Source organism: Sipha flava, unplaced genomic scaffold, assembly GCF_003268045.1.
Source record: "Sipha flava isolate LNK unplaced genomic scaffold, YSA_version1 258_pilon_pilon, whole genome shotgun sequence".
Taxonomy (NCBI): Eukaryota; Metazoa; Arthropoda; class Insecta; order Hemiptera; family Aphididae; genus Sipha; species Sipha flava.
Window position 1 is genome coordinate 2,664,225 of NW_020272917.1, and position 25,595 is coordinate 2,689,819.

A 25,595-nucleotide genomic window follows, 5' to 3' on the forward strand; every position below is an offset into this window, starting at 1 on the left:
CAGATTTTTTTATCAAGATTGGAAAAATGATGTTTAGTCCACACCGCTTGCAACCGTAAAGTGCATGTAAACATGAAATAACTAGCGCATCGTATTTCCGGCGTAAAATTGTTCGGTTGAGAGGTGCCGAAAATACGCGAATAGACTGTAGAACTTTTGACGAATCGTTATACATTGTTTACGCGTAGTATATTATTATGTGTACATTCTTTGTAGTATGTAATTTATTTCAGTTGTATAGTTTACATAATCTACAGCGTGTAAAATGTATAATAATAACGTTAACCGGTTGAATGAACGATACAATATAATGGGTAACCATAATTATAATAATAATGATAATTTTTTGTCGAATTTATTCATATAACTCGGAAGGAAACACGATTGCATTCAAACGAACCTACGTTCGTAATCGTTGCGACGACACTCGATTAAAATGATATCATCGGTTAACGTACCTACTGTAGCAATCCGAATATTTTTACTGCGATCAGACGGCGTTCAAGTGTTATTATTTGATAATAATTAAACAAGCAAAACGGGTATGCAAAAACTAGTTCGAGGTCATCTCCCTCCTCTCTCTCTCTCTCTCTGTGGTTTATTTTGCGAATAGTGAATCGGAAATGGAAACAATCTCGATAGTTTTTAAATCGTACACCGTAGAGTGTTTACAGAGTCTGCTCACTTTTGATCGACTTATTATTTTCTGCGAGGTCTAAGTACCACGTGCTTGTACATCACGTACATAAAAACGATTACACAAACGTTTTCGATGTTATTTTTTATCCGTCGCACGTAAAAAATGTCGTTTTGGAGTATCCGATCGACCGAATTTGTTTTACTCGTAAAATCCACGAACTACCGATTGCAGTTGCACGTCGCCGCGGAAAAGATTACGGTGACAGGCGGTTTGGCGATGGAAAAATAAAAAAAAAAAAATGAGGACGAATGCGATGTATTACTATCATCTGCCAGAAAAACGTGTTTGACCGACGCGAGAAGTGTAGGCAGAGAAAACGTGAATTATTTACTTTTTTTTTCTCCACGCTGTAGACGTTTGTTAGAGTAAAGAAAGGAAAATTTCAATCTCAATTACAATAAATGCAGCAGCGGCGGCATACGGGTCCAACAGAATACAATAATAAGCACTTTTATAGACCGAACACGTCACACGCAGTAGAAACGTTGCCGGTATACGAACGTTCGAAATGGCCGCGAGCCGCCTCGTTTGTCACATTTATCCGTTGAGCGGACGGCGGCGGCGAGTGGCGTACGGATTTGCATATTATATATTACACGAGACACGTTTGATCGCGTAGGCCCGGATTGGATTTCGATACGTTACAACGAATGGGATTTTTAAACATTTTTTTTTTCAACCTCCCGTCGACGAGTCGATAATAAATGTACCCGGAATCGTTGGGACGGCGAGGAGCGGAACCACCGGTAGGAAAATGAAGCGGACGCGTAGGCCTCGATATCCGGATGTCCTTCGGAACCGACGGGAATCCATACGATGTTTCGGGAATACGGTGCACCGTGAACGTGTTAGCCGGGCGAGGGGAACGCGCGCACGTGGATCGGGACGAGGAAGACGTGGATACGGCGGCGGCGCCACGGAATCGGGGTCACCGGTGTTACGGTGCAGAGGCGGACCGTGGATGTCTGCTGGTCTCCCTCCTGCGCGCGCGCATCGCAACCGGTGAACGGCTGAGACCCCTGGACTCGGGCCGCGGCGAGTTCGCGGTCAGTGCGATGCCAACTGTGTTTGCGTTCACGTTACGATGACGACCGTCGTCCACCGCAATCAACCCGATCATCAGCGCAGCCATCAGCATCGCCGTCACCATGTTGTTCGCGACCGTCACGGCCGTCGGCCTGGCAGCAGCGGCGGCGGCGGCCAGCCGGGATGGATCGCGTTCGCCGTGACCGTGGCCGCGGCCATCTCGTCCGCGTCCTGCTGGATCCCGTTGTCCAGCGGCAACGGGCTGTGGGACGATCTGGTCGGCAAGTGCGACGGCCCCAGGAACACGATGGACTGCGTGCGCAGCCGGCTCTACAACTACGTCAACGACACGTTCGAGTCGGACTTCAACATCACGGACGGCATCGGGTTCACCAGGAACGCCAACGACTACGACACCGTGTGCCCCGGGGGCAACGATACCGACGCCGCCGCCCCCGGGTCTTTCAGGGAGGCTAGAGCGTCCGAAACGGTAAGCGTTTGAACGTTCTCAGGTCGCGCGTGTGCCCGCCGCTTCGCGTTGCAATGATTCGAAAAGCAATTTTTGCTTTGAACGGACCGGTCCGCGGGCAAAAGTCGACCCTTCTGTTAGTTCACCGATTTCATGTGATGTTCGTACACGTTTGTCGAATCGATGCGAAAATCAATCGTAAATATCGAAAACGGTAGTCGTGTTTTCGCGTGCGACTACTCGTGCGTTTTTAACCCTCGTGACCTGCGCGGGTCAATCAAACCGCCTGTTGGAGGAGGAGGGGACGGGGATAAGGGACCGCATTTGTACGCTGTTTCCACTCATACCCGTCCGGAAACCGCGCTTTCGAAACTTTATCCGCTCGTTTTGTCCCGATGTGCACACAAAAATGTACACGTCGCTTCCGAACTGGGTTGATCATACGCGTTAACGCGCGATCGTTGGCCCAACATACGGAAATGTTGATCCGGAAACGTTAACCGTATTATCTTATTAATCCTAACCGGTTCGTGAACTGTGCTCAAATTAATAATATACATATATATATATATATATATATATATGTACAATATTAACCGTGCGTACGTATACGTATACGTCATTACACGTACTCGCCGATCTGTTTTACGCGTCGAGCGAACAATTTTCGCACATATAGTAAATAATGAATCAGAAAGCACGAATTTTCCTCGTATGGAATTCGCTCTCACAAGATTCAGTAAATGGTTCGATGTAAAGTTTCCGTATTTGTATAGTATGGGTGTGTGTGTGTGTGTGTGTGTGTTTGTGTGTGTGTGTGAAAATAGCCCATCAATCGGGGTACTTGGTTTTCAGGAAAATGAAGTGGACGACGGCTGGACCGACGTTACGGACGAGCTGTATAAGAAGGGCACCAAATACTTGGTGACGCACGACTTCGAAGCGTCCGTGCCGAGCTTTTTAGGCGGAGGACCTGGTGCCAAGGTCCGTCTGTCGCCCAAGAGAATCCTGCCAGACGGTGGCATCATCCTGCGGATGGACGTGTTGCCGGCCGAGAGGGAAGCCAGATCGCCTAGGTTCATGCACAAAATGATAAGTGAGCAACGACGTATTATTATTTAAACAATTTTTAAAAAAGAAAATAATAACGATTAAACCCTCACATCTGTGGTACCTACTACTTGCGGCGTCGAATTCGAGCAATTATTATACATGACGTCGCTATGTTTAGATATTAGTAATAACTGTAATGATAATAGTTATATAGGAGTATAATTACAACGCACACACTCTTAGAATATTACAAATTACTCAGCGGGGGCAATTCGATTCTACGAGGAGAGCAACCTAGATTTTCTAAGTGCTATTTATAAATCGTATCAGTAAACATTCGACTTGTGACCATCGCGATATCATTGCACTGAACTTATTGTTTCCCGCGTGCTGTTGTACGACAACATTCGTGTTTTATGAAAAACACAACAGTATACACCATGTTTGTTTTGACTTTACGGACGTTCGATTCGCTTTAAACCTAATTAATTCGTCCGAGTTAAAAAGAGAAAGCATTTCAATTTTAAACCGTCTAAGAGGGCCTTGAACTTGATTTGGCCGAAACCCAAGTAAGGCGAATCTGATGTACCGGCGGGTTATAATGTATGTCAAAACGTCTTATCGTAAAAACACCGCCACGTGATTTGTAATAAATCGCCGTTGTCCGCGTCATTAAGATCACGATTGTAAAGTTATGCACTTTGACATATCACTGATAATTTTATGTTTGTTTAGATTTTTTATTAACCACCCATATCCTCTTCTAGCTTCGAAAATAATTTCCGACCGAACTGTACGTATAGATACTCATTGAAAAAAATATAAAAACCATAGAAATATAAAAACAACTGTTCAAAAGACATTTAAAATATTTTCGACAAAATTCATACAAAATAATTAAAATAATATAATATGGTTCGATTTTAAATTATCGTACGCACACCATTCGTATAAAATAATATTATAATCCGTAGTGTTATATTATGTTGGAAAATATTTTTGATACACAAATACCTAAGTTAATATTATTTTTTTGAAGGTCAACGAGTGCCTTTCTTTTTTTATAACTCTTTGGGTTTCATCGAAAACGACTGTGAGTAGATTCCAAAAACAAGATCTTAAAAATAACATTATTATTATTAGTATTAAATTTCTTTATACTACCACTCAAGGTCTTCCGAGATTTCTTATAGTTATTTTCATTATCATATAGCAAGGGTGGCCAACATGTCTATGTACACGAGCCACATGTATTAATAAGATTAGATATATTAAGAGTCAAATTATCTAATCGGTACTTCTATACTAAAAAAATAATTAAGAAAGCTAACAGTTGATAAACATATATATATATATATATAAATAATTAAGTCAAAATATCGTTAAAATTTAACTAATGATCATCTCACAGAATTACTAAGAACTACTCTTACATCAATTCAACCAGATCTTAAGAAGCTTACTAAAAAAGTGGACATGAAAAAAATACTAAGCAAACAAATTTAACTTGATGTTTAATTTTTTAATTTATTATTCATATAAATAATTTTTTTTTTTTTTTGCTTATTAATCTGTACACTATAGCCTCGTATCTAGCAATAAAATTTTTTTTTTGTAAATGTATACAAAAAAATTAAAATATTTTGGTTTTTGTAAATAAGACCGCGAGCCGCATACGACTATGATGAGGGCCGCATGCGGCTCGCGAGCCGCGATTTGGCCACCCCTGTCATATAGTATTTAATTTTTAATATAGACTATTTTCACTGGAGTACGTTGTTTATATGGCGACGCTGAATTGATTACAAATCTAAAGCAAAGATTTATGAATCTTAAAGAATTCATTTTATAATGACTTAAATTTTCAAAAAATTGTAAGCACACCAAAATGTTTCGAAAAACGAGTTTTTCATAACTTTCACATTATTTCTAGACTTGAGTTGAACTCGAATTAATATTTTCCACATAATGTAATAGAACTTAACGCTTCTTAACTTATTAATTATTATTCATTTGACACGACTTATGATTCTCGGTTTAATCGTAATTACATTAAATATATTTGTTTTCAGTAAGTAGATCTAGGTATCTTGTTTTACATTTAAAATCAATATTTTTGACAGAAGTAACCTCAAGAAAATAATAATGAAAATCTGTATTATTGGGTTCAAATCCGTGGTTGTTTTTTAAAACGCGTTGGAAATCCGTTATAACCTATTGAGATACGTAAGATTAGGATTTCGTATATTTGTAAATATCATATATTTTTTAATAACGTATACTATATTCGTTCTCAATCAAAAACCATTTTTTCAATAGAAATCAAATAGTTTACGAGAAAGTAGAAATAATTAAATTACATTACCTAGTTTTTTCAATCATCAATAATTAAAAATATAATTATTTCATTAATTCATGCGTGAGACTCAAAAACCTATTAACGCGCTTATTATTGCAATTCATAATGAACCAATTAATTAAAATAATTCGGATTAAAATTTACTATGTAGTAAATTTTCAATTTCAAACGAAATAATACGTACCTAATGAAATACATTTATTACATATCACTGAGGCGTGCGGCAAAACGAATCCAAAACTGCGTGCACAAATAATTGTTGATAACATGTTCTTAAGAATCTAAAAATGTATAAAAAACACATAAAAACGCAATAAAGTTTCCGACATAAAAATCGAACAACTGGAGGCCGATTTAAACGATGTAATAATACGATGTAGATGTAATGGGACATGAATTAAACGACGTCTCGGAAACAATAAGACTTGTCCGTACGAAGCGCACATAATATATATATATAAAAAATTAGTAGCGATAATTGATTTATCGTAAGATCCGAAAAGGAATATCTTTTCATTGATGATTTACATCAAACGATTTTAGCTGTCGGCGACTTGTCGTTTAAAAGTCATGCGCGTCTTTGCGTCTTCCGGCGGTGTGCGACTAAACGGTTTCAGACGCGCGTATACTCTTCACGCTTGTCTCTGACAACAATCGCGTTTGCTTCCATAAACGCGTGTAAACGCGTAACACTTGACGCGCAAACATAATAGAACACCGCGTGCGAGATCGCTCGAAACTATGATTACACCGTAAACGCTTCAGATCGGTTTAAATCGTCCCACGATTATTCGTATCCAATGTACACCTACCCCAATGATTCTAAACTATAAACAGGCCGAAGGAAAATTAATTTCTTTAGAAATGGACACGACATCAACAGTAAAACCATACAAGTCCGGTGCGTTTTAACTTGCTATTTTGTTCTATATCATTCACATTATCACCTGTCACCGCACAGCTTCGGTAATTTATATATTTCGCATTTTTGACGGTCACAATTTTATTCGGCTATATTTTTAATCAAATCAGATTTTTATAAAATTTGGCCGATGGAAAAAAAAAGAAGCTTATCACGTAGTTTTCCCTCGAATTAGAACTATATCGAAAGTTCCGACGATAGTACCAACAGCCTCGTGCACAACGACCAGTGTAAGAAATCACGTTTATATTAATTCACGAATTATAACGTCGTTATTTTAGCTTGAAACCGACAGTGCGTATCGCACACTCGACCGTAAGTAGGTACCTGTGTATAAACATATTATAATGTGTCCATACGTGCAATGTTCTTCTTTTTTGCGGCTACAGCCGTTTCGAAATGTATTTCATTAGCCTAGATTTTCATTACCTAGTAATTGGTATAGACGGTATAATATAATAATATATACACGTGTTATATATACGTACACAATATATATGGTAAAGTGAAAAAAAAAACGAAACCAAAAAAATACGATAGAAATACATGCACACGGTTTCGTCGTGCTGGCGTACGGTCGGGTTGATGAGGAAGGAGGAATAGTAATAATAATAAAAACATCGCGGATGATTCACGATGTCCGTGACAGGACGTCGACGAAAGCGTCAACTATTATGATATTGTTGTCTCGACGGACTCTATAAATAGATTGTTGGGGAGAGAGGACACTATACGTGGGGTGATTGTCACTTTTCTAGAGGTGATGAAAAAATAATTATAAAAAAATTGCGTAAAAAAAAAAATAACTCGAAATAGTTACCTACCTTCTCGGGATGCGTGCAGAAATTATTAATTATCATTGGGGTCGCGGTTAACTACAAATTTAGATATTTCAACAACGTTGTCCGTAAATGGTGAGATGCGATGCGGTTTACATCTGTATAAGATGATCATTAAATATTCATCATAAAAATATTTGAAGAGGAAAAATTATTTTTTTTTCTCTCCTGATATTCCTTGATAATGGACGTATACACGAAAGAAACATTTTACATTTTACACGTCCTTTTAACGGGAGTTTTTCTTACGTTTTCTTAGTGACAATACCAAAGGAGAAAATTTTAAACTGTTAAATTATTTTTAAAATAAGTGCTTGACATATAGATAAAAAAAACCTTTTCCGTGCCTATAATAATATGTACTAATCGAATATGGTTTTTTTCCAGAGCAACTGTTCAAGAAGAAACTCATGTCAAGCGGGATGGCCCTGATGTTGATCATAAAATTGATCAAAATAAAATTGCTGTTCCTGTTGCCGCTGTTGATCGGCGCTGGCGCTGCCAAGAAGATACTGCTCAAAGTTCTGCTGTTCTTGTTCCCGCCGCTGGCACATCTGTTCAAGTTATGCTCGTACTATCACCATCACGCGTCTAAGTTCCATCATTTCCACCATCACAAGGTACGTCACGCGTCACAGGGTACCACCGCGACGTGTTATTACACATCTTTTGCGGCGTTCGCGTCCTCGAAACGGTTTACAAAGCTTACGTTTTCAGTATCGTGCCGGAAGAAAAAACAAAAAACGTGTACTTAGAATGGCGCGACTTGGTACCCCTTGATCGATCGGACCGGGAAACAAAAGGTTACCGCCGAAATGATATGCGCACGAGACGACGTTCGGAATTTGACGTTCCGCACGCATTGGCTCCGACAACAATGCGCAGTCATCGTAATGATAATGTACACCGATTAACGGGAGCTTAAGCATCCGCGCGCGATTGCGTTACGAGACGAGAAAATCACAATAATATTATAATTAGTGAAATCAAAACACTGCAGTGCATAGTACGCGATCCGGTGGGGGGTCGTGTTGTCAATTTTTTGTTAATCCTCGTCACAACAATATTATAATTGCGTCCGTCCAAGGGGGACTGATTAATCACGCGCGCCTCGTCGTTAACGCTCGCACGTCATCTGTTTACGTAGACTAACCGCCGTCTTCTACGATCGGTACGCGTTTTACAATGTAAACGATATGAAAGTAACAACATTTGCTTAGGTAAACGAAACGCGAATCACATTAATCGGACGTCTTGTAACTATACAATAATGCAATAATGCTTCTTAAATTGAACGCGTTCATTGCACCGTGAAAACGCGACGTCGTTGTGATTTGAAGCGAGACGATTTATTAATAGTGTTAAAAAATATAACAACAACAATAGTTGTTTTCTTTCGTAAACACGTTTTTTCTCGGATTATATAAGTTTTAGCAAATGTTTGCCCTTTGAAAATGCGAAAAATTTTAAATTTCTTCGAGCGGTTACAGACGACAATGTATTGTTTAACGTTATATCTTTAGGTTTAATAAATAATTTTTATTTTCAGATTACTCCTATTTTGCGTCCAACGAATCTTGAACGTTCTGGCTAATAGTTTTCTATATTCGACACATTTATATGCACAAAATCGTCGAGTGTAATTAAAATAATTGTACTCTATATGTTGAATTTCTTCGGTTCGAGAAATATTTGTAATTTTTCCTTTAAGTAGAATACATACATATTTAAATAAAATATGTTCGTAAAAGTTATTCTGATTGAACCTTTCTAATGCAGAACGAGTGAATTCCATGAAACTGTATTTTTTTTTCGTGTCCTGTCTAATCGTCGTTATATTTTTCCATCACAAAATGTTACCAGTTCAACGGTATATTGTCATTTCGTTAATTCCTTCTACACTTCGTTTATCTTTAAAATTATGACGTTCAAACATAACATCTTTCTTGTTCTGTATTTTCTTTGCACTCGCACTCAATATTTTCCGTTCAACCCGGTCTATACATAATTTCTCCACCATACATGTATAATCCAATTTTATTTAATTGATTATCCTCTCTAGAACTAGCAGAGGTAATTTTGGTGCAATTGTTCTTATCCGGTTTATTTTTCTTTTGACACTATTTTACTTTTTAGAATGACCTATCTTCAACGCTAATTATATTTTTCACGTGTGTAAGGAGTAAATCCTTAATAGCTTTACTTGTTCTCGTTAAGTTCTTTCTTAATTAAGACACTTTAATAACGCACTATATTAATTTGTACGATTATCAAATATCTACCTAACCTAACACAGTCATTCTCGATGACTTGCATGACTCTTGTCGCCTCATAACATCGTTCAGGAAAAAATGTTTAAGATATTTATTTATGCGCAGGTTAAACACCACCACCATCATCTCAAGATACCGGTCCCTGTCCCAGTGCCCATCAAACCACCGCCGAGCTACCACAGTGATTACTACTCCGGTCCCACGCTAGACCATCCACCAGGACCATACGATGCGCCCGAGGTACGTGTTTCAAAAATGAATCACCTCTGAATATAATGCAGCTTTTTGTGACTTCACGGGGTGTTTTGTAGGTGTTAAGTGGCAATGACTATTACAACCGCAACGGCCTGGACATGACTAACGTTGTGTCTGACCATGCGGATGAATTGGCTAGCTGGGGCTTGGGTGAGTTAGGCGAAGGTACTCCGGGATACGACGCTCCTAAGTACTCGTACAGTTCATCGCCCACGCAGTACGAGCCCGTGATCAAGACGTACGGACCAAGTGGTGGTCCTCCGTCGTCATACGTCTCCAGTGGAGGTCCTCCGTCATCATACGGCTCGAGTGGAGGTCCTCCGTCATCATACGGATCGAGTGGAGGTCCTCTGTCATCGTACGGTCAAAATGGTCCTCCGTCGTCGCCGTACGCCGAAAAGTACGTCAAGAGAGTGGACGAAAGTCAGGTAAGCAAATAAATAAATGTCGCTATATTCGATTGAAACTGAAAGTTTAATACTTAAAAAAAAAAAAAATAACAATATTTAACATTATTTTTGGAAGCGGGTGATAAAAAATTATTGTTGATTTGAAATAACATGTAGATTTTGTTAAACAATTATCATTATGATTACAAACGATGGTATTCGCTAAACAACGATCAGAACAATAGTTTTCGGTAGCAATAATAATTGTACATTTTACCGAGCATACGAAATTAAATATGATTGGTCATCTTCCAAATACGTTCAAAAATACCAAATCGATCAAAATTCAATACGATATTAGAATTGCGTAACAGTTATTGTTTCTAGGAACACTTTATCGAAATATAGAAAAAAAAAATTATAATCATGCGGTTTACGTATTTTCTTGATTTACCTTTCACGCGAGAATTTCACGTGTTCCGAGTGCGCAGTCCTTTGCAATAGAAATATCGGAAAACGTTTTGTCAACTGGAATCGCGCATTCAGGTCGCATACGTACGCGCGCCCACGATATTATTATTCTGTTATTACGGTTGCATCGCATCGTTGTTTTCAACGAACAACAATGCGTACCACGCACGTCTACGTATTTATCATCATTTTTTCGCGATTCGCCGTCGCAAATATGCGCGTCCGTACGTCATACGTCCTATATTCTCACGGACTAATCAGATAACTATGTACGTTGTCAGCGTGAAGTAAAAAAATCGGAGAATTCCGTGAAAGTCCGGCAATGCGTCCTGTGTAGAGGACGGAGGGAGGTCTTGTTTTATCGTCGATACGTTATCGTTCGTTCGCGTTTGACGATAATATTATCACTGGAGTCGGTCCATTTGAACGCGTCGAAAACTCATGCACGTGTATAAATCGTTTCAGCAGGCCATCAGCAGAGTGCCGACGCAACACGCGACTCATGACCCAGTGTACACGCCGATCGTGCATAAATTAGACGAGATATTCCAAGAGTTGGCCGTGCCCGAGGAACCGTGCAAGGAGAAGTTGGTGTGCAAGATGTACGGAAATCCAGCGAAATTCAGTCCTCACAGCAACCTGGTGTCCGCGCAACTCAGCAGGTTCGTAGCGGTTATCCTTTAGTGGTGGTGGTCCTTTTATCAGGGGGGAGGAAGGGTAGTTTTTTATTTATTTATTACGTGGCACGTATATATCAGTAGGCATAATTATTAGTATCGGCAGTCGATCGTTACGTTGCGCGTGTAAAATGACATCTCGTAACGCGAGTTCTGGCGTTTTCGCGACCCCGGAAGACGGAGATCGGAAGCAGTGGATGAGGGGCGACGGTCCCAAACCCGTTCACCTACTTCCGGAAAGTGTGTTTTTTTTTGCATTTTTTTCTTGTGACGAAAAAAAAATAAAAGAGTGAGAGAGAAAACCGTCCCACTTAATAACCTGTTCCCCGGCACATCTCCGCGTGACCTACTGACGGACGTGTGTGTGTGTGTATCGTGGCCGTCGGGATTAAGCTCGGTCGCGATTTATTAAGGCCACGGCCTTGAACTTGTTGCGCGCGTGCCGAACGTGTAAAACTCATCGGAAACGGACGTTTTGTCACAGCAGTGGATGGCGAGGGCGGACGAGAATCGATCGGACCGAAAAACGAAAAGCGTTTATCGAAATAAGTTTACCTAACCCGTGGCGTGATGACAAAGTCTTTGACCCTAGAGAGCAGTTACACAAAACTACCCCCACCCCCCACCTACCCTTAGAAGAAAAACGCGCTCTCCTCGAACTGTACAATATTGATGGACAGTGTTTTCGTATAATTGTATAAGCTATTTGGTCTCATTACTTGTCATAGATATACTATAAACAAAATAGGAAATTTTTGATACCTATTTCGTGACCCAACGGTACACATCCCTACCGTACATTTCTTGGTTTGGGGCAGTTGCATCGGGCAAATACCCACAGTCATCACACCCATCACGCCACTGTTCACAATGAATGCAGTACGATTAACATTTCGTCGCGAGGGCGTAAACTGACGTTTTAGCGCATTTCTCTGCTCACGTAGTACATGTATGTGTATGGACTACAGGAGTGTGTAATTATAATAATAAAAATAATAATTCTTACGCGTGCCTCGTTCTACGCGTTCAGCTCGAAACCATAATAGCTGGACGTGATTTATCAGACCGAAACCACATTTGACCAGAGAGCACCGCGCGAATGTTTCGGAATCACGTACGTGCGTATTTTAATTTTGTGAAATTGAACTCGTAAACGGTCGTAGGTACTTGGAAAAGCGTGTGCTCTAAATTAAATTAAGTAACATGAGTTATGATGAAGTACACAGAATATTCATTTCTTTTGCGGCGTGACGCATCAGAATCATTCCATTTGGTTGGCATAACAACTGGTGATTTCTATTTCGGTCTGTTTTTCAGAACAGTCAACTCTGAGGGCTAATGTATGGAACTAGAGCTTTTGAGCGATTACACATCAGTACCTACATCTCCTTTTTCCATTGAAATATGTTTATTAATTAATTTCTGCTCGTGATTACGTCGTTTTCCAACGAAAAGAAAATACTAATTATTGTAATATATAATTTCATTTTATTTAACTCTATAGGTTGTGCAGATGTTCTAATGGTTTTAAAAAATAAAATGTCACGGCACATTTTATAAAATAATTAATCGTTTTACTTATAAAATTTACAAAATTAATAAATAATTGTATTGTACAGTCACACACCAATTGAATTATTTGAAAAAAAATCTGATGAACTAATCCGGGCTTTAGAAACATTTACTGCCGAATATCTGTAACCAGAATAAGTTCTTCGCTACAGTTATTTACGTAATAAACTTCCATTAAATAATAAAAACATACAATTAAAATTATAAATCTTTATTAAAATGTACACGTAACCCTGAGAAAAAAATAAAAATCTTATGCTCAAAAATTATATACACTTCTGTTTTCAGTGTTTTGCACTAGGCAGCCAATAAAAAAAAATATTTGGTAAATTTCTAAACAAACGGTATAACTAGTTTTTTCAGTCGTGAATATTATTGTTGTAACGCCGTACAGTGACTTATCAGAATGATTCGAGATTATATGCATATATTATATAATTACGGAATTTCGATTTAAGCATCTCAGCCACTAGTCAATCTTAAGTTTGATAGTTTTCTGCTCTTTCGACTACTACTAACATTACCTGTGTAACAATTATAACCCTAGACTTGTCAGAAAAATCTAAATGAATAAAACAATTTTTTTTTTAAAGCAATATTTAAATAATACATTTTAAATAACTAGAAGGATATTTTTGAATAAACTTACATAAGTACCTGAAACTATAAAAAAAAAAAAAATCATGACACAACTATAAACATGTTTTTTATCAATTATTTATTAACAGCTATATAACTTGATCAATTTTTTTAAGCGATTGCATTTATTTATCTTGGGATACATAGGTAATGTTAAATCAAAGTTTGATTTAGGACTAAAGTGCACAACCTGGTGGTTGTTAAACCTATCGTATACGATATTATAAAGTAAGACTTGTGTAGTCACGACTGGTTCAAGTAGCGCACGTAAGTCCGTATCTCTAGGAGATGGAGTTTCGACGAGACCTTTGCGTTTTGTGTTTAAATAAGTTAATAAGTTATTATAGACAAACACGGAAAAAACCCCACGAAAGAAACGGTATTAAGATAAACATTTTCGATCCATTGATCTAAATATTTGGTTTGAAAAACGCACAGAAAATATCATTACACGCGTGTTCCCAATAAAATCACTATTGTTACTGTTCTTCGGTAGACTAATTGATGCGTTTGATCCGCCTCTCAAACGCAGTTCGTCTTCTGTCGCGACCTTGACCGCACCGAGTTATTACACGGCATGTACGCGCGAAGAAACTGGATTGCGTACGTTTTCCGTCGATGGGAAAACAATTTTAGGGAACATACACGGTTAACGCACTATGTTTGGGTCCGTTTGACGCGCACGTGATTATTACAAGTGTTTTAACGAGTAGGCGATTAAAAACCCCAACGATTTCGATGCTCTAATCCGACGATACTTTCACCCGGCCGCGCACGGCGTTTGTTCGAAAATCGTATTCATCATTGTTCCGCGTCGAATCCGAACGATTGTTTTTCGTCCGACGCGCACGCACTCCTCCTCGAGTGTCGCGTTAATCGGTTGAACGTTCAAAACAAACGGTCGCCGCGTGGGAACAACACAATTGCCTCGGCCGCGTCATATTATTAGTGCTGTTGTCTGGAGACAATCGCGCGGCGCACGCGTCTACCCGCGCGGACGACAACGATGTTTACACTGTCACGAGAATATCAAAAGCGACAACCGTACGAAAACGTAATGACATTGTGAACGTACTATAACGTCGTCCTGGTAGCCGCGGTACACCGCCTCCTCTTTGTGCGCACAATAATAATTACTACGACAACAATACGTGCACGGTATACATTGTTCGAGTGCACCGCGAGTATCGTTAACGAGCACCACATACGTCGTTTTTCAATTGTTTTATCCGATTTGGATACCGCGTTGGAAACTGCAGTTGCACTCGTCACATCACGCGAGACGTGTACAAGAAATTATTATTATTCCATAGGTCACTTTCTTTGACACGATCAACGCACGTTATCGCCGCTGCTCGTACACATATCATTATGATTATATTGTTGCGATGACGACAACGAAATATAAATTGAAAAAAAAAAAAAAAACAATGTCCTTGGGTACGCGTACTTTCATTTCATCTCTTCGAATTCCGCCCACAGACAGGTATTTTCGAGAACATCACACCACACACCACCGCGCCGGAGCAATAGCAACTAATACGATTTCATTATATTTCACGATTCATAATGGATTGCACTTCCACTCCGAGTCATTGTAACAAATGTGTTATTATTATTATTTTACGTACGTGCTTCCATTGTTAGCACACTGACACCAATTCGTGTGTATTGACGATTCGTTGACACACGCGCACACGTATAGCAGTACCTGCTCTGAAAATATCAGCACAACCGGATTGTCATCGCGCAAAACCGAACGAATATTATTATTTGTCCTTTTCGCGCGTGCGCAGGAAACGGACGAACATCTTCGATCGCACTGATAACAATTTCTCCGACCGTTTCAGAAGTGGCAAACCAACTACATGTGTATAGACCTCGGTACCATCGGACATTAGTGACCGCGAACAAACCAGTTCACGCCCGTTTTTTTCGTAGTCCGAAACGTAAACCTCAATTTCCGAGTAAATATTATGATCTAATCGAATGCCTATGCGCTTTTATATTCCCCGAGAAGTAAACGTTGTAGTCGATTAAATTGCCCGGGCACTTTACCTGTTTGTTTAATACGTGCTCAAGTGTCTCGTTCGTAGTAAAACATGAACTTTTAATTCGTGCCGGCACTCTCTCTCTAGTCGTGCGCGAATCGGCTGTTAGTGTTTAACCACATACGATTAAAATACATTAATTTCCTTGAGTTCACAATCAAAGTGTATTCGTAACATTATAAAATAATATATATTTTGTACAGGACAGCAATATTTCTAAATTGAATTATGAATTGTTTTATAAAACAATTTTCATGTCTCACTTTTTTTCATTCTAAACGGGCATTTATTTGAATAAAATCATATTAATCTTAACAAACTCTTACTCGATTTGAACATAAATTAGTGATAATTGAAATGGTTTATTAAAAAATGGGAATGCAAATCATTTATTATCTATTCGCACTCGTCAGGTAGTTAAATGATATTTTTGTTTCGAGATTGTTATTTTTTTTTTATTCTTCTCAAGTCTTAAGAGTTTATCACTTAGTATTATAATAAATAAAACAATACATGACGGATATCTAGAGCATAATAAACGATGTGAAATAATATCTTTGAGCCAACATTAATCGTGCCGAAGAATCGAACACGATGTGTGGTTGCAGTAATATCCTTACCGAACGTTAGGGACAGATCTGTTTAACGGAAAGGAGTGATGAATAGAACTTTTTATGAGAGACGTGTAAAGTATAATAAAGACTTGACCGTAATTCGAGTAATTTAAAACCCCTAGGGCGGTCACCACTTCACCCCCCCCCCATAAATCCATCCTCGTCGATCATAATTATCGATCAAAAGAATCTAACAAGCTCCGTAGTGTATTTTTATGAAAAGTTAAACAGCCAATACTTTTAAATTACGCGTCGTCGCACGTTAAAATAAATCGCGATTGCGGTTTGGAGCCGTATGTCTATGATTATGACAACGCGGCAATCGCAAAAGTTCCGAGTTCGCGTGACCTACATACCTGTATAGCCGTACGTCGAGTACGAACAGCTGCAGTTGCACTCGGACGTTTGGGCTACAACATAATCTGTGAGCACTGCGGGAAACGGCTGCTCGCCCATTCGCGTACACCGTCGAAACGACACACATATAATTCGACGTAGTTCCAATCCGGTCGCGCGACAATCGTCTCGTGCATGACACACCCGGATCGCGGGTACAAGTTGCCGGCGCTTTCTCACGGGTTATTCTCGCGAACGCGCGTGTAATTCGTCCGCAACACAACGTTTGTAGTCATCATTATTACTGTTACGTCCTACCCCGCAACTACGGCTTAATGTCCAGTCATCGGACACGCATTTTGTGATGTACCACGTAAGTGGATCGGGTGCGGACCGTGTTAAAAGATATTCGCATAAAACATCCCCCGCCGGCGGCACCGTACAATAGGTTCGTTTGCGGGTCAAAAAGTCGGTACGGATCAAAAAAAAAAACGGCTAATGACACCGCGGCCGACGTACGTTTTCGCGCGGCTAAAAGTTGATTTTCCCGAGTGCGCGTCAATCGGATGTGCGCGAGAATAATCGCGCGCGCGCGTAGTAGTAATCCGCGTCCTTTCTTTCCGTATTATTCCGCACCTGCAGCCCGTACCTGTACCACTGCTGCGCCGACCGCGTGTCTATGCGTACACTAACGCGACCGCGTAATGAATCGCCTCTTAACGCGCGACAAACGCGCCCGACGATGATGGATTGGCAACCGTGTCCGTCCGCGAGATTAACCGTTTCCGCGGTAATGTTACCGCTCACCTCGTAGCCGACTTAATGAGCCCATTGTTCGAAGGGCGTGATCGCGGACCGCATTTCGCGCCCGTGTTCGACGACTCCGGGGTCCCGCTCGCTGTTGATCTCCCAGCGGACGCAACGCGTGGACCCGTCGATCATCGTTTTTCGGTCGCACTCCGATAACCGCATTATTAAATAACCGTGTTGTTGATGATTTATGATATTTGTTCACAGCGAGACGGCCGCGAGTTCTGCCGGCCGGACGACGGTCAGCGCGGACGCCGCGAGGCTGTGGCGGTACGTTCAAGCGGCCAAGGAAGGTCAGAACGGCGAGGACTGCCGCGTCCTGTATCCCACGTGCAACATGCTCGGGCTGTGATGACTGACCGGAGACCGGCACTGCGATCGAATAATCAAAAAATACACACCCACCCCCGGACGACGGTTTTCCCGCGAAAACTATCGACAGGCTCCGTCGACGAACAATTATTATTATTATTAAATACGTATATGTGTAGTTTTAGCAATAGTCCATAGTATCGTATCGGCCCTCGTCGGACGGCTTTGATTATTCAAAAAAAAAAAAAAAAAAATACCTCTCATTTTTTTCTCTCGTCGAAATCACGTTCAACAGCGCAACGCGTATACAATAAAACGTTAATGTACACATCTAGTCACATTATAATTCGTAGATATATTAGGGCAGCGGTCATAGGCATACCAACCAGTCGATAATCGTAATATTATTGTTCTAATATACACGCAGAGTGTTCAATAAACGCGCGTACTGAAAGTTCGCGTCGGCGTAGGACTGGGGTTTTTAGGTTCGTTTATACGGAAACCGAAAAAACGTGCTCACTGTTAAAAGTTCATTTACACGACTAAAAGTTTTTAAAATATTACGCATACAATTTTTAAAACTCTATTATTTATTAGTTGAATTACAATCAAAGTCCTTCAAAATAATCCTGAACAACTGCACGTAATATAACATTCCACTGTTTTTTTTTTTTTTAATTTGTATATATTTATTTATTTTTTCTATTTGAACTATGATTTTTTCATTATACATAAGATTCGTTGAACAATGACTTTTAGTAGTATAACCAATATTGTTTATTACTTACCGAAGCATACATTTGTTTTTATTTTCAGTACTAACATTGTAATAATTGAAACCTAGAATTCGATACGAATAATCAAAATAAATGTATATATATATGAATGCATAAAAATCGCAGCCCTAGTAAATGTATTCGTATTTATTGAAAGCTCTGCTTGAATAAGTTATAATAATAATATTATGTTGTTAACTGCTTTAGGTTTGATAATAATAATAATAATAATAGTACCAAAAATATTACCGTAATTGCTTATTTTTTTTTTTACGACACAAAACATGTTAAAACGCCTTAATTTCGCATGGTTTTTATATGATTTGTATTTCATTTCTTTTTTTTTGGCTAATAATAAGTAAATATTATTGATTTATACACTAATTAATTCTTTATATACGTACAGGGACTTTGTGAAATATTCTTGGTAAATCTCTGCACGCTGCTCTTTTATGCGCAATGACTCCACTGAAGAGTCGATTATTATAGTATAAACATAACTCGATTTCATACATGCCTTACACATAATATCTATGTTTTCTCTCATTTATTTATTTATTTATTTATTTTTTGTACTGTGAACACTAATAATAGTAATTATATTTTATTATTATTATATTATATGGTGTATCACGCGCTACGAATTTATAGTAAAACACATTGTTTATTATATTTATTTATTTATTTGATGTGCCCATACATTTTTTTATATTGTATAAGTTATTATTATTTTTTTTTTTTAATAAAGCAGTGTGATAGTTTAAATTACATTTTGTATACCTATTATTAATATGTACATATTATAAACGAATTGGTGTACTATAGTTATAGTAATTAGAGACTATCATTATGGCTAAATTAATTTAAAACAATTCTATGTATATTTATTTCTTTAGGTGGTTAAACCAATTATACATTTATAAAAATATACCCGTGAGTTCGATTTTATAACTAATATTTTATGTCATTCCGAAACAAATCACGATTGTATTCGTAAATCATAAAATAACATTTAGATATAAGAGTTTCGTTAATATTGTGCATATGCATTATTAAAATGATTTAAATAGTAAATAGTGCTTAATTGAATGAATGAATTTCAAATATTTAAAAAATACCGTATTTAATAATTTCGTACAAACAGTAATTTTGACTATATTAGAAGTAGGTATCGTGATGAACATAAAAAAACAATATTGAAGCACTCATACGAGTGACAGATAATTTTAGTTACTAATAACTGATTAATGACTGATAATTTTTGGTGAACAGCGTTGTAGCGAGTATTTAAAATCATTTTTTCTGCCGAATCAAACATCTCTTATTTTTATATTTTACATTCATCCCTTTACTGTATATATCCATTCATAAATTATAATCAATTCAACCGCGAGAAGCAGATTAGATCCCTATAGTTCTTATACATTGTAATAATACAAGAACATGAACGTGCTATATTTTTATTAATATATATTTTTTTTTTCATAAAGCGCTAACCAAATTACCATATGACATTTAATAGTTAGTGCATATTGCACTGCAGTTTGTACATGCGCTTATTTGGAAACGTTCAATGTAAAACGTTTACTGATCCAGTAACCGCACACATCTCATCTATTTACTCGTGTATATGTACGTGATTATTGCATTAACTGCATAGTGCTACGTCAAAAACTCGTTCAAACTAAACGAACATAATTAGGATAACTAATATAGTTACTAACATAACTAATATAATTACTTCGCTGTCGATGTGCATGACGTGTTAGTGAAGTTGCAGAATAACACTAAAACCTACACAAGTTACACTAACTAATGAGACAATTTTTGAATATACAGTAGTGTCTCGATAATCGGAACGAGATTGGGGAAAAGGGTCGTTCGGATTATCTATGACTTGATAAAAACAACAGTTTTATCATAATTTAAATAATGAAATTTATTTTTATCTGTATTAATCATGTAAAAACTTCTAATTTAAAAAGACAATGTATACAAAAAAGTATTATAATTATATGTGTGTGTATGTATAGCCAGTTAGTATAATATTTATTACATAGTATGAATCTTATTATTTAAAATATATATTTACTATTATTACTATATACATACATATGTATTAATATAGCGATAGGATATTTCTCAAACTCGTTCGGATTAGCCTGTGTTCAGATTATCGAGACCCTACTGTATCATTTTATTTTTTTCGTTTTATTTATTAATTTTTAAGCGTGCCATTACATTAATTTAGTACACGTTCCGGTTTTATTTAAAAAAATAATTACCAATTGTTTCTTATTCATTTTCATCTTTGTCTGAATTATACATTAAAATATTGAAACTGTCGAAATGTTTTTGCCCGAGTAAAGTCAAAAGATCTAAATTTGGTGTACACTGTTTAGGATATTTCGTTAACTCGAGCATAAAAAAACTAAGTTTTTTAACGTGATGACTGCAACATAAGATATAGACTCGGTGTACTTAGAAATAAGAGACCAATGGCTGATAGCAATTAAACCAAGTTCTTATTGACATATATATATATATATATATATATAAAAAAAAATAAGCCATTGAAATGTTTGAAATGTTATGCTTATTTTCCGGCAGAGATCGTGTAACATATGCCACGTTACAGAATATGTTTAGGCCTTTATGTTGAATTCAAAAAACCTGTTTTGATACTTTCTCTTTGTAATATTTTCCTTGATACACGATCTAGAGTACACGTAGTTCTACGATGAACATTAATGATATGTACGTAAACGGAACTTTACAAGAGAGTTAAATCATAAGAAAATGTAATTATTATCACTAAAAAATATTATTGTTATTGTAGTTGATTTTGTTATAACTACTATTGCATTCCCGTTATATACTTCTGCGAAATCAAGTAATTCTTTTTCTTTTACAATGTCTAATAAACATGAAAATAAGATGTGTCAACGTCATGGACTATCCTTTAAGTATAATTACATCCAATTGAAGGCCACTTTTTCTAGTTAAATAAGATTTTTTTTATAATGGTTTTTTAACTTCTATAGCTGTGAATCTTACTGCTAAATTTAATAACACAGCGCGATCACACTATTAACATTATCAATGATTACTATAAATACAACAATTTACTACTTCTAGTTGCTATTTGCATTGTAATCTAGTTATTATTATATTCTCTTGCAATGTAAACATCTAATGACCACTTGGTATTTACATGTATATACTTTGATTTACTAAAACTTATCACCGTTTGCGTGCCAATATGTAGTTGAAATTCAATATTGTTGAATTCATGTATAAAAGAAAAACATAGTATGATTTTGAAAATATTACGTTAACTGTACAGACGAAAAATAATATATATATATATATATATAATAGCAATTATATATTATAGCAATTATATTATTATAGCTTCATGTTGAAATTCAGATATATATTCAAAATTATTAAATTCCAAAACTCTAGTTTATTGTTTATTAAATATGAAGTAATATATAGGCAATTTTATGATAGTAGTAAATTTAAAATTTATGTAATTTGTATTATTATGACGCAATAACAACATAACATTATTAAGTATACCGTTTATAAACTGTTTTCTATCCATTTTTTTCTTGAATAATTTTAATATCAAAAAAATTATAGAGATAAATTCATAAAGATTAAAGATATTATTACAAATTAGGATTTTTTTTTCGATGACAGTTTTTTTGCAAGGTTAAATTATTTTGGTTGAGATAATTCAAAAAACATTTAGCCAACTATGCGGTAAATAGATTGACTATTAAGAATTAGAATTGTAAACTATAATATTTTCGTTGCCATGATGTTTTCTAAATAAACTTAAAAGATGGTTTAAAATTGAAACATATGCCCAGTTATTAAAAAATAATGATAAATTTATCTATTAATAAAAATTATAGTTACATAAATTGTTTATGTAAAATATAACTAAAAAATAAAAATAAAATTGAAAATAAACAGTTATATGTATTATTTAATAGACTTCATTTGAGTTACACATCATTTATTTATTCGTAAACATAAAAATATTTTATAGATTATTCAATCTCTAAAATAAAATTAAAAAAAAAAAAAAAGATTATTCAATTTATTTGGGCAATGCCCGTTTCCACCAAAAGTGTATCTTTCCCTTTTCAACCATTATCCGTTTCCACCAAATGAGATTGACTACCTATACTTTTCATGAGTTTTTCGGGTTGATGTAAAATATTTATAAATATACACACAATATAATCAATGTATATAGGTAGAATTTTATTGTATTTAATTGTATGTTAAACCGTTATCGTACTTATGTTTGTACTTTTACGAGAATGTCGATTAAACATGATAATATCTAAATAATCAAATACTTTATGAACAAGTGAAATGATAGCACAGTTTAAATAGTGCATACAACTGCGTGTGTGTTAAAATGAAACGTTCATCTTTTCACTTGTTCATAAAGTATTTGATTATTTAGATATAATCATGGTTAATTAATCAACATAAAAGTACATACATAAGTACGATAATGGTTTTACATACAATTAAATACAATAAACGTACAATATATGTTGATTATATTGCGTGTGTATTTATATATATAAATATCTTCAATATCAATCCGAAAAACTACATGAAATGTATAGGTATTCTATCTCATTTGGTGGAAACGGGTATTGGTGGAAAAGGGAAAGGTCTACTTTTGGTGGAAACATGTTAAGCTCGTTCATTTATAGGGAGTAACCGAATTGGTACCCATTTGAAAAAGGTAATTTATAAGGTAAGCCGAATATGTCCCCGTTTGTATACAGGTAAAATAGTGACAATTTTAATTTTTAACACAATTTACCTATACTATTAAAAATTAAAATCCAACGGGCCAGTGTATAGAGAGCAAAAAAAAAAAAATTTAAAAGCTATATGTATGACATATAGTCATAATTATTATATCGATAAGATAAAGTATAGGAACATAATAGATTAAAGTTTACTAAAGATTAGCAAATTACTAACAGACAGGAAAGAATAGCAAATACTTGGAAAATTGTATGACTGAGTGAATTAATGAAAAGTTTACGAGAATTGAATATTTAATAAAAGTTAGCTTCAAATTTGCAAATCAGTGGTTTTTAATTGTATTTATTATATTTTATTATTTGTTTTTCGTACACCTAAGTGATGACTAGTTGACTTCCAAATCAACGATTTAAAATTGCATATACGAGTATTTTATCATTTTTTTTTTAACACGCATCAAATGGGAAATAATTTGATTATACCTAATAAAATACTTTTTTCATGGCGGAAACCAATTCGGCACGTGGGGTTGGAGCTTGGGAACTAATTCGGTACCAGCCTATTTATATTGAATATATTAATAGTTCACATGGAACTACAGTTTTGGAATTTATTGGGACGCACTTAGTTCGCTGGTCGTCGTACAATTCCCAGTTTCCGCCGTTTCTTTTGCAGTAAGCACGGTAATGTCCTATGTCGTTTATTTGTCCGTTTAACCCATGCGCGTGAGAACATATCCCTCTTAAATGGTACTGGACATTTTTCACTTTTAAAATTTGCGGAACATTTTCTAAACTTACTAAAACTTGTTGGGCTACTTCAGAATTGATATTTTGGTCGGTTATATTCTCTAAAATTACATTTAATAATATTTTATAAATAACTATATGATATGAAAATGTTTCAGTGACGGTAAGATACCTTCCCAATTGAGTAATTCAATAAATAAATGTATTGCTGAAATTCTTGGTTCAATCGTTTTCATTCCTTTGCAATTTACTCCTTTTCGGTTTGTGTTTTGACACTTGGAAGTTTCAATCATTAATCTCGCTGTAATATCTTCTTCCAACAAATTTAAATTTCCGTTCATTACAAGTATTGTTATGTACGACGATAACAAAGGATTCATCTTCGTACACGTGGGAACGGAGCATTTAATGTTAGCTGTTATTGTGGGTAATTGTATTAACAATTCTTTAAGAACATTTTCCACTGTTGTTTCGCATGAAGCCAATTTTATGCCGTAATCTAAATACTCTATATTAGGTCGTAAATACTTCATCTGTAAACAAAAATAAGTTCATTTAGTTGATGTACATCACAAATTATTATATCAGAATTACAACGTATAATATCATAGAATCTACTATATGATTTTCGAAGTAACAATATAATTGATACAAAAGAATACTATAACAAAAATTATAATTTGTTTGATATCACAATGTCACATATTATAAACACATTTATTTACATTAATTGAATAAAATGTATATGCTATAAAACCAAAATTCTCATACATTATTCTTATGATAATAGAAATCAATAGAATCATAGTATAAAACTCGCCTCACAACAATTGTTAAAAAAACTTTTAAGTTAAATTTTTTGCAAAAAACAACAAAAATTTGTGAATTATTTTTTGAAAAATGTAACAAAAATCATATTATCAATTGCTCGGATCGGTTTCTCTTTATATAAAGTAGGTACTTTATATATAATAAGCACCATTGCTTTATTATACATATATTATAGTTATACCAGTATTTCCGCTCGGGTCGAGTATGCTTTGGCGGAAATTCCATTTTTGACTATTCCAGCAATGAAATTTAAGAAAACGTTTCCTTTACCACCAACCGCAGTGTTATAATTAATGCTGTCGCAACATGCTACCATTAATATTGATGTAACAGAATCGAAAGCACACGTGTTACACAGAATAACTTCTCCAAAGTTCCTAACCATACAACTTTTTAATTCTCCAGAAGGAGAACGTAGAGAACCATTTTTTAAAATCGGTAAAGTCTTATTTTTTTTCATATTATGTAATTTTTTTTGATGAATATTTAGGCTTGGATTGGACCGGATTCTCATCTTATCGGTTGACTTATTCCAACATTTAGTCGAAACCGTTTCTTCTGCCATAATCTCTACATCAAGAGAATATGAAATATCTGTTTCACTTATTTCTGGTATTGTAACTGAACATAAAGATCTGAATTATCACAGAGAGTAATTTTTTT

At 36.1% G+C, this 25,595-nt stretch overlaps 1 protein-coding gene across 2 annotated transcripts; it reads left to right on the plus strand.

The window, feature by feature from the left end:
* Positions 1–1,736: 1,736 nt before the first annotated feature.
* Positions 1,737–18,056, plus strand: LOC112684933. 2 transcript variants are annotated; one of them, XM_025556661.1, is made up of 7 exons: positions 1,737–2,216; positions 3,051–3,291; positions 7,756–7,988; positions 9,747–9,881; positions 9,953–10,324; positions 11,222–11,418; positions 17,663–18,056. In XM_025556661.1, exons 1-7 carry the CDS (start codon positions 1,785–1,787, stop codon positions 17,805–17,807), a joined length of 1,755 nt encoding a protein of 584 aa, XP_025412446.1. In that variant the 5' UTR covers positions 1,737–1,784; the 3' UTR covers positions 17,808–18,056. The 2 variants fall into 2 exon arrangements, with proteins under 2 accessions (XP_025412446.1, XP_025412448.1); XM_025556663.1 differs by having other exon boundaries at positions 11,225–11,418.
* Positions 18,057–25,595: the final 7,539 nt, after the last annotated feature.